This window comes from Ips typographus, linkage group LG15 (assembly GCF_016097725.1).
Source record: "Ips typographus isolate SLU linkage group LG15, UJ_Ityp_2.0, whole genome shotgun sequence".
In the NCBI taxonomy this organism is placed as follows: domain Eukaryota; kingdom Metazoa; phylum Arthropoda; class Insecta; order Coleoptera; family Curculionidae; genus Ips; species Ips typographus.
Window position 1 is genome coordinate 6,567,999 of NC_138436.1, and position 11,602 is coordinate 6,579,600.

General features: G+C 34.1%; 2 protein-coding genes across 2 annotated transcripts; one reads left to right on the top strand and one right to left on the bottom strand.

Annotated features, from left to right (window-relative positions):
• Positions 1-476: 476 nt before the first annotated feature.
• LOC145738082 (uncharacterized) lies at positions 477-3,353 on the bottom strand. Its single transcript, XM_081992940.1, has 2 exons — positions 2,978-3,353; positions 477-1,317 (listed from the first exon to the last, which is right to left on the bottom strand). Exons 1-2 carry the CDS (start codon positions 3,108-3,110, stop codon positions 572-574), a joined length of 879 nt encoding a protein of 292 aa, XP_081849066.1. The 5' UTR covers positions 3,111-3,353; the 3' UTR covers positions 477-571.
• Positions 3,354-3,557: 204 nt separating this feature from the next.
• Positions 3,558-11,602, top strand: LOC145738081 (uncharacterized). Its single transcript, XM_081992939.1, has 2 exons — positions 3,558-4,016; positions 9,026-11,602. The coding sequence occupies exons 1-2, from the start codon at positions 3,984-3,986 to the stop codon at positions 10,955-10,957; spliced, it is 1,965 nt and encodes a 654-aa protein (XP_081849065.1). The 5' UTR covers positions 3,558-3,983; the 3' UTR covers positions 10,958-11,602.

Below are 11,602 nucleotides of genomic sequence, written 5' to 3' on the forward strand. Positions count from 1 at the left end.
TGGTTCCTTTTTTGGCCCAATAATAACATCGGCTGGTTAACGCCGGCACCCGCGTGCTGGCTGGTGCGTTGAAGTGCACCATAGCATCACTGTCACTCTCTATTTGTGCAAAATGTCTTCCGATTCATCAGATGATGAAGCGTTAATGAACAATCCGTTCTTGAAATTGATAAAAAATAAAAGAAAGTTCGGCGTGCATCCTATAAATAAAGAACGATCGGCGTATGGTGAATATCATCATCTATTTCCTCAGTTGAAGGAACATGAGGACCGTTTGTTCGCATATATGCGTATGGGGCTTGAAACATTTACCTATATTCTGAATAAAATTCAGCACAGATTGGTAAAAGCGTGGAACAACTGGCATCAACAACCGATTTTGGGAGAGGAAAGACTTGTTATTACTTTAAGGTAAGTGACAAAAATATATATATTTTAATTATTTCAAAACTGAAAATGTAAGTATACAGAGTATACAGAGATAGTATAGGTACAAAGTTAGCTTACATATGTAAGTTAAGTACATATGTAAGCTAACTTTGTACCTATAGCTAAACTAGTAAGCAATTATTTAAAGATTAGTAAAATCATTGTTCAAAAAGGCGGAATAGTGTAGAATAGGATTTGATTCTGAAGGTTGTCTTGAAGAAGACGAAGAATAATGTAAGCTGGAGCTGGGTGATGAGTCCACCGGGTTATTATATGCAAATTCTTCAACAGCGTTCTGTACCCGCGCTCTGAACGCCAATTTTCTCCAAGGAGCTATTTTTCGAACATGTGGAAGCAAACTTTTAAAAAACAGCAAATCTTCGTCTTCTTCTTTTGGCTTCTGATACTTTTCTTTCAAGCACTCTAGCTTCTGCTTCTCAATATTTATCATTGCTGCATTCCAGAGATCCGCCTGTGAGCTTTTGCGAACTCTTTTGCTAGCAGTAGATTCTGATTGTTTTTTCATGGGTATGTCATGTATGTCGGTTGCATCAGAGTCCTCATGCTCAACTTCACGTTCAGTGTTCGCTGCCTCTCGTTCGTTGCTTCCTACTTCCTGTTCAGTGCTGGCTGCTTCAGGAACTGTATCTTCCTCCGCAGATAGTTGATCTGAAGATTCATCATCCCGGCTATCACTAGACTTGGAACAGGGCCCTTTTGAAAATCTTGGCTTAACAGTTCTTTTCAAGAATGACAATGCATGGAAATAAGGCCATCTAGAAGTATTTGTCGAAGTTGCTGCGTCTCCGGAACGTGCAGGAACAATTTTTCCCAATTCTACCGAATATTGGTCTCTTAAGTACTTCCACTTCTTTTTCAGTACGTCTTCTGTAAATACAAGTCACAATCAGTCTACCTACCTATCGTACCTAAAACTACCTTTACACTTTTAATTTTATGAAAATATAATAAAATATTTTATGAGTCGCCCCGCAATATTTATTAACAATGATTTTAATTATGTGAACATAAGTAATCCGATTCTTTTGGTTACAGGTACTTGGCAACAGGATGTTCTTTCAAAACTCTTGCTTTTTATTTTCGAATGGGTGCTTCTACTGTTGGAAATATTGTAACAGAAACAGTACTGGTACTTTACGAAGAACTTCAGCCTGTTTATATGCCAGTACCCACAGAAGCCAATTTCAACGAAATAGCCAACGATTTTTATAAAACATGGAATTTTCCAAATGTAGTTGGTGCCATCGATGGCAAGCACGTCCGCATAAACTGCCCGAAAAACAGCGGTTCAATGTTTTTCAATTACAAAAAATATTTTTCGGTAGTTCTACAAGCTGTTGTCGATGCAAACTATCGTTTTATAACTATTGATGTCGGAGGTTATGGCAAACAAAGCGATGGAGATACCTTTCAGGCTTCCAGTTTTTATAAAGCTTTGATGACAAAACAAGTGAAAATTCCCGGACCAGCATTCTTACCAGGAACGAATATTAGAGCACCGCATGTATTTCTTGGAGATGAAGCTTACCCCCTTTTAGATTTTCTTTTTAGACAACAAACTGTTGCTCTACCAATCCATTCTTAAGCCCATCTGGACTTATGGTATTCAGTTATGGGGTACCGCTAGTGACTCTAACATCGCTATACTTCAGAGGTTCCAGAACAAAGTATTGCGTATGATTGTTGATGCGCCTTTCTACATTTCCAACGAAATAATATTACACGACATTCCATTGGAGTCCGTATTGGCAACTGTCCAACGATACAGTGTGAGATACAGCGAGAGACTGTCAGTGCATCCCAACGCATTAGCCAGACAAATAAAATCGGACGAGGCTAGGGAACAGCGCAGGCTGAAGCGTCTGTTGCCATCTGATCTGTCCAAACGGGTGGTCTAATCAACAATAAGTGTAATACTAAGACTATAGTGTACTCAAATAGTTTAATTAGTTAATTAGTTTTAAACATAGTTAGGTTGTAGCAATTGAATCTATTTATAAAGAGATCACTCACTGGAGTGAAACTACATGTCATTCATTAACTTTGTCAAATGTAAAGCTCATTGCCTTATTGGCAGATTGCTGATGTATCTAGGAGTAATAAAAAAAAAAAAAAAAAAAAAAGATTTTCTTTTAAATGGAGGACAAAGCTTACCAATAGCTGAAGAGGATGGGATGTTGAACTCCAAGTGGCGTATCCTAACCAAGCCAATTGAAACTGCAGTGGACACTGCGGATAATATAATAAAATGTGTGTGCGTCCTGCACAACACCATTCTAGCAAGAGAAGGGTTAGAGCATCATCTAACTGACGTGGAAATAGTTCAAATAAGAAATCCAAGAGGAGTTACAGGAAGGCCTGCAAATTCTGCAGCAATTGCCAGGGAAACATTTAAAACTTATTTTATGAATAATCCCTTGAACTATATGTAAACAATTCAACAATTTGTAAGAATAAGCGCAGGTATTTGGCTTCAATAACAAATATTGTAAACCTACCCTCTACACCTCAAAAAAAAGTTTCTTACCGTCAAAACCCATTTCTTTCGCTACCCGTTTCCAACACTTTGCCACTACCACGCGGTTGCTGTGGTTTTTCTTGGTTTTGTCCCAAATCGGTGTTTCTTTAAATACCTCTGCAATCAGTTTTTCGCAATCCATACTCAAAAGTAAATAGAACTACTTCCTGCTTTGCCTGCTCGCTGGTAATTGAAAATACAATCTGCTCAAACTGCACGCGCGTGTTGTCGGCTCCGACAAGTCGGAACCTGCTTTTGTTATGTGCATATACATTTGACAACAAGTGACATTACCAGCGCCGGTCGGCGCCGATAACCGGTAAGCCGGCAACCTGCTTTCGTTATGTTTTGGGCCTTAGATTTGAAATTGGTTTGAGCATGAGACAAAAGGTAACAAAGGCAATTAAGGTATATTGAAAGAGAAATTTTAGTTACTTAGGGAAAATTTAAATTTAATAGTCAAACCTTGGTTCAGTGGACTAGCTTAGGACGCGTGTGCAAACACTCGACTAACTCAGGGGTTCAAAACGCCACCAACTTTAAGCAGGTACAAAGTTGGAAACCTTTCTGATGTTCGGACAGTTGTTATATTCCCACGCTTATTCCTATATTTTATTACATTTATACTTAGTCAGCTCTAGACCCACTTCATTCCATCTCTCTCTTTAATCGCAATTCTTTTTCGCTTACTAGTTTAAGTCTTAGGCCGCAAGCATTACTGTACCATTGAATTACCATTCCGACTCTCAACCACATCTCATCATAGATTTTTAGTTTAAGAGCGTAGTCATTAAACACCTTAACCAGTACTCGTGAATTTTACTTGTTCAACAACATCGAACCTAACAAGTGGCGCCGTCAGTAGGATAATCTTTGATAAGATTATTTGTGTTCGAGGGACATTTGTTGTGCAATAAGTGAAGAAGACCGGCGATAAGGCGATAATCCATATCGATCATCCGAGAACTTCATATTGGCAGAATCTACAAATTCCCGACACCGTTGAGCTCTTTGTATGGTGAAACCAGTTAGAAACTGCATCTGCAAAGTAAGTAGACAAGTTTTTTTTACACAAAGTATTATCTGGTTTTGGTTGTGTTTCCATAATGACTACTACTCCTCCTCTTCCTCCAGTCAATTCATCTATCCACCTAGATGAACATGTTCCAATTCATAATATGTCTGATATAAGGTCATTAATTCAAGATAATTTAGATGGAGACCGTTCTAAACTTTATGATTTCTTACAAGATTGTGGTCAAGCATGGAGCCTCTGTGTAGGTTCACAAAAAACTCTTTTAATCTCATATATTGAATCCAAATTAAAAGGATCAGCTCGTGCTCAAACTAGATTTAAAAGATTCTACGATTTTGATGACATTAAAGAATGTTTAATTGAATTATTCGGTGATAGACGTGATTTATCTCAAATTCTTGAAGAATTAAATACACTAAGGCAAAGAAAAATGGAATCCGTTCAAAGTTATTTCAGTCGTATCGAACTTTTGCAAACATTAGCTTTAAAAACTACTTCACTTCAAGATGAAGATGAATCAATGGGCAGAATAGCCATGATCAAAGAAATAGCTTTGCAACGTTTTATTTTACATTCTAATAAAGACATATCTTCTTGTTTGCGAAGATCTAAACCGAAAAATATAAATGCAGCTCTTTCTGAAGCCCTTTTAGAGGAAAAGCATCTCTTAGCTAGAAAACAAAATTTGCCGAAAACCTATAATTCATTTGAAAACAGTTATTGTTCTAACTGTAAGAAAAAAGGACACACTTTAAGAGAATGTTATTCTGAAAATCGAAATTACAATTCTTACAACTCCAATTCATTGCGTCCATCTGATTCCAGAACATCATTTAATTCGCAGAAATCCCGAAACTTTTCAAATTCTAACAATTCACGAAACTTTCCAAATTCTAACAATTCTCAACACTTTTCAAATTCTAACAATTCCCGAAACTTTAATTCAATAAATTACAATAACAAGCTACAAAATCAAAATAATAGTCATCAGCCCAAATTTTGTAATTACTGCAAACGCCAAGGTCATTTAATAAACGAATGCAGGAAACGCGAGTATAATAATAGAGTTCGTTCATCAAACAATTCTCCACCGCAAAACAGTCATGTTAATCTAGTTGATCGATCCTCAAATCCAAACTCCAATTCTTTAAACTGGGAGCAGTCCACAGCCAGTGTTGCTCTGATGGACTAAACAAAATCCTAGTCGACACATCAAATACTAACTCTAACTCTGAATCTCAATACTTACAACAAATCAATTCTACTAATATTCCAATCAGTTTAAACAAAGAATCTGTAACTATTCCATGTTATACCGTATATAGCGATAAATGCATGTCTTTTGTCAAAATGCCTCATCTCGACAAAAACGGTAACTTATTTTATTTTACGTTTTTAATTGATACCGGTGCCAAAGTATCTCTAATAAAAATTCCAAAACTTAAACTTACTGATTTAAATTTCAATCCACACGAAAAAATGTTATTACATGGCATAAACAAAAGTGAGCCTATTGAAACTGCAGGTACCATAACATTAAGTATCAAATTTCATGACAAACTCGAGTTCAATCCTAAGTTCCATATAATCAGAGATAATACAAACATTCCTTTTGATGGCTTAATAGGTAATGATATTTTAACAGCTGAAGAAACAGAGTCTTCCTACAGTAAAAATGAGATAAAACTTAAATCTATTCCATTTCCAATCAAAATACATTTTTGTTCGAATGCAAACGATGCTGAAATCTACGTCTTGCAACCGCGTTCTGAGACGGTAATACGAGTAAATATCACAAATGGTCATAAAGTCAAAGAACAATATTGTTGCGATAAGGCTATTATCGACGGAGTTTTCCTAGCTAAAGCAGTTCTCAAGGTTCAGGAAAATAATACTGCCTTGACGACAATAGTCAACACTCTTGAAAAAGCTGTGCAAGTTAATTTTGTAAATCTCGAGTTAATTCCTTTTAATGAAACCGAATCGCAGGTTTTCCATGTGAGTTATGATAAGAATAAAATGAATTCAGCATATCGAAATTCAATTCTAGAAGCAAATCTCAGATTAAGTCATCTAAACCTTGAAGAAACAGAGTCAGTTCTCAATTTATGTAGAGAGTTCAATCATATTTTTCATTTACCGAATGATGATCTTACGTACACAGATGCAATTCAGTGCAAAATCCAGACAACAACTGATAATCCAATCGCATCAAAAATTTATAGGCTTCCAAAAGTGCATGAAGAAGAAGTTTCTAAACAAATCAACAAAATGCTGAAACAAAAAATTATACAACCCTCAGTTTCCCCATATAACGCACCATTATGGGTAGTTCCGAAAAAAATGGATGCGTCAGGACAACGTAAATTTCGCGTTGTAGTAGATTATCGGCGTCTAAACGATGTCATCGTAGGTCAGTATTATCCAATTCCAAGTATCGATGAAATTTTAGATCAGTTAGGACATTCTCAATATTTCACTTCATTAGATTTGAGTTCTGGTTTCCACCAAATAAAAATGGATAAAGACGATATCCCAAAAACGGCTTTTTCTACACCAAATGCCCACTATGAATTCCTTAGAATGCCTTTTGGTCTAAAATGTGGACCAGCTATATTTCAGAGATTAATGAATAATATTTTAACTGGTTTACAAGGAAATCAATGTTTTGTCTATTTAGATGATTTAGTAATCGTAGGCTCAAACATATCTGACCATGAGGAAAAATTAAAATTAGTGTTCCAAAGATTATCAAATAACAATCTTAAATTGCAGCCTGATAAATGCGAATTTATGAAAAAAGAAATAATTTACTTGGGTCACAAATTGTCACAAAATGGAGTTGAGCCGGATTCTGCAAAAATTGAAAGTATTATTAATTTTCCAATTCCAAAATCATCAAAAAATATAAAACAATTTTTAGGTCTAACGGGATACTATAGACGTTTTATTCCTAATTTTGCAGCTATTGCAAAACCCATGACTTTGTTATTAAAAAAAGACTCAAATTTTAGTTGGGGTCCAGAACAACAAAAATCATTTGATCAGTTTAAACATATTTTAACCACCGATTTACTTTTGCAATTTCCAGATTTTAGTAAAGAATTTATTCTTACAACAGATGCTTCAGATTACGCTATAGGATCAGTTTTATCACAAGAAGTGAATAATAAAGATTTACCGGTGGCATATGCAAGTCGTACCTTAAATAAAGCTGAACAGTCCTACTCTGCTACAGAAAAAGAACTATTGTCAATAGTTTGGTCTGTCAAACATTTTCGACCATATCTTTATGGAAGAAAATTTAAAATTGTTACAGATTGTCGTCCTCTTACATGGTTATTTAATTGTAAAGATCCTTCATCACGGTTAGTCCGCTGGAGACTAAAGCTCGAGGAATATGACTATCAAATTACTTATAAATCAGGTCGTCTCAATTCAGTTGCAGACGCACTATCGAGAAACCCTGTATTACATATTGATAAATGTGAACAGACATTTGACAATTTTATTAAATTTCACTATGAAAATCAAGATTTAATTGAGTATCCTATATTAAAAGAAAATATTTTCGAACATTTTCCAAATATACTTTTCTTTTCAAAAGATTTCGATGAATCTAACTCTTTCTACGAGACTCTAAATCAAATATACGATCTAAATAAAATTAGTGTTGACAATATAAAATTGTATGACATTATAACTTTAAAAAATAATAATTCTACTACATACATTTTAATAACACATCTAAATTATTTTGATACCCCTTCTTCCAAAGATATTTTTTATGCTCTTGAAAGTTTTAAAACAAATGTTGCATTTAAAACTACTGATACACCTCTGTATTTAAAAAATCCGCAACATTATAATACCTCATTAAAAAAAGATATAATTAATGAAATGATATTCTATCTTTTCGAAGATGCTCTTAAAATCATTATAGTAGATTCTGAAAAAATTAAACCACACACTAAAGAGGAAATAAGTAAGATAATTAAAGAAAATCATAGTACATCAATTTCGGGTCATCCAGGTTTTAGTAAAACTTATAAAAGAATAAAAGAAAGTTTTAAATGGCAAAGTATGAAAAAAGATATAAGAAATTTTATCAAAACTTGTCAAAAATGCCAAGAAAATAAAGTCAATCGCCATCCAATTAAAGCTCCTATGCAAATTACTTCTACCTCAAAACAACCCTTTGAAAAGTTATTTTTAGACATTGTAGGTCCATTGCCACTTACTGAGTTTGGAAATCGGTTTATTTTAACCTTACAGGATGATCTATCTAAATTTTCTTATGCGTATGCTATACCTAACCATGAAGCTCAAACTATAGCTGATAAATTTTGTGAATTTATGCTAATTTTTGGAATGCCAAAATCTATTGTTACCGATAATGGTACTGATTTTACATCTAATCTATTAAAAGAAGTAAATAAGCTCTTCAAAATAAAACATATCACTACCTCTCTTTATAGACCTCAAAGTAATGGAGCGCTAGAACGTTCACATTCTACCTTAAAAGATTATCTAAAACATTTTGTTAATCAAACTCAAGACAATTGGGATTTATTTGTCCACACAGCTATGTATTCGTACAACACACTTATCCATACAACTACTCAATTTACACCTTACGAGTTGATATTCGGACACAAAGCTCTAATTCCCAATAAAGTCACGCAAAATCCTGAGTTCCTTTACACGTATGACTCATATCATAAACAGCTGCAATTGAAATTAAATAAATCATATCAAATTGCCCGAGAGAACATTGAAAAATCTAAAGAAAAGTCCAAGACTAATTACGATAAAAAAAATAAACAATTTTGACTTTTCCGTAGGAGACGAAGTGTATGTACTTGATAAATCTTCAAAACCAGGAATGAGTAAAAAATTATCCCCGAATTACAAAGGTCCATATAAAATAATGAAAGTCAATGCCAATAATTCCGTGTCTGTTAAAATAAAAAATAAAATAGTCTCTTATCACAAAGACTTATTGAAACCATTTATTTCAGATGAAAACAGGTGTCATTCGACTTCTCTGGTTGATAACGATAACGTGGTCCATAATTGCCCACACGACGACGCGTGCTCATCAACCATATCACATTACTCCGATTAGCGAACAAGCCGGAGTGTTTTATCAAAACTTAGGGAAGCTTAAGTTACAAGTCGACTCATTTAATCTTCTTTGTTTACGAAACATAACCTTTTACATAAATAAATTAAAATTAATCGAAAATGTGAATGTAAAATCTAAAACTATATGTTTTTCTTCGGATATCGAAAACAATAACCTATACACTCATACATTTCACTGTTTTGATTCTATTACAAAGTTTGAGTATCAAATCAAAACATTACAAAGGAAACTTGATACTATTATTCATTTAGTTGGTCATTCTTTGGATAATAGACGAAAACGCCGCGGATTAATTAACGGAGTCTCAACTGCATTTAAATGGTTATTTGGAACTCCAGATGCGGACGATGCAGAATATTATAGTGAAGCAATTGATGCTTTAACAAACAAAAATAGGGAGACGCAAATTTTGATGCAACAACAAATAAGAGTAATGTCTTCAGCAATTGAAAACTATAATAATTCTGTAATTTCATTAAAAGTGAATGAAGAAAAATTAAATAAAAATTTTGAAAAATTCAATGAATTTTCTACAAAAGTGACTAACAAGATCAATGAGTTTTCGCACATCAGACTAATAACTGAACACATTAATTTATTGTCGCAATTAATTGTCGAATTAAATGAAGAATATGACATTTTGATTTCATCAATTCTTTTTGCTAAGCAAGGAATCATCCATCCAGATGTAATAAGTCCTAGACAATTAAGAGATGAACTTTTTAAAATAAAACTAAATAATGATATTAACTTTCCAATTTCATTGACCAATTATGATAATGTATACAAATATTTCTCAATTTGTAAATTACACGTAATTTACAATAACGACATTTTAATATTTGCAATCAAAATTCCAATAACTTCTGATCAGACGTACAACTTGTACAACATGATTCCTCTTCCAGTTTTTGACATCTTCACCTACACTTATTCATTTATTGATCCCTCAAGTCCTTTCTTAATGATAAGCACTACCAAAACAAGATTTGCTTTATTGAAAGACTTGTCTAACTGCAAAATACTGGACGATACTACCAAACTCTGCGAGGATACAACTACATATCTAACTTCGCAAAAACCAGTGTGCGAGGTCCAGCTCAAAATAAGCCAGTCCAGTACAATTCCCGTGGATTGTATTACAAAAACCATCAAAGCTAATTTGGAGGCTTATCACAAGCTAACAGAAAATGAATGGTTATTCATCACTACCGATCCTGTCAGTGCAACCCTCTCTTGTGAGCCAAACTCGGAAGTTCTTTTGGAATTTACCCTTAGTAAAACGGGAATTCTAAAACTCGACACAGGATGCAAGTGTTTTACCTTATCATCTGTTCTTCAATCAACGTCTAACCGAACTAGTAATTTCACTAACTTCATCCCCAATGTAAACATCAATCAAGATGACTGTTGTATTAAGGATAGAGAAGACTTAAAGAAAGTGACCATGGAACCACTCCAATTAAATAATATCAATCTTGATGAATTGAGGCATGCCAAACATAAATTGGAAATGTTTGAAGAAACCCTCCAAAGTGAAATCAACAAACCATTTTTTGGAGAACATCATACCTTGTGGAACTTAGTCATTTCTGGCTCTAAAATAATCGTCATTGCTGTCGGCATATGCTGTTGCTGTTCCAAGTATTGCTGCAGTTGTAAATGGATACCGATTATTGGAAGATTCCTGCCTGAAAAGAAAGTGATCCACCAGTTGACGTCACATAGCCACAATTCCTCTATCTCCAATAGTAACATTTTTTATACATTCAAATGCACCAGAAGAAGTGTTGCAACAGTTTAGACGAGACAGAGAACCCACTGAGCTACTACCCTTAAACTCCAGCCTACCAGTGACTACCATGACTTCAACCTCGACCAGAGTACCAGCCGTCAGGTCTACAAACCCTCAAGACTACAAAAATCCTTTCGTCGTTAAATCGCGAAAATCCACCTCGATCAGAGACAATTAACTATTTATCTAGTTAAACTTACCTATATTCTTTATTTGTGGTGTTGTTATTTTTAATCACTATTTTTAGTTGGTTAAGCTATCTATCTTATTTATCTACTTTATGTTATTTTATGGTATTATTTTTAATCATTATTTTTAGATGTTATTCATATTCTTAATTTTATTGTAAATTTATATTTTGTTCTTCTTGAATTAATCAATTACGATATCTTGTTCTTATCTTATTGATTAATCTTAAGGAGGGAGGGATGTTATATTCCCACGCTTATTCTTATATTTTATTACGTTTATACTTAGTCAGCTCTAGACCCACTTCATTCCATCTCTCTCTTTAATCGCAATTCTTTTTCGCTTACTAGTTTAAGTCTTAGGCCGCAAGCATTACTGTAGCAATTAATTACCATTCCGACTCTCAACCACATCTCATCATAGATTTTTAGTTTAAGAACGTAGTCATTAAACACCTTAACCAGT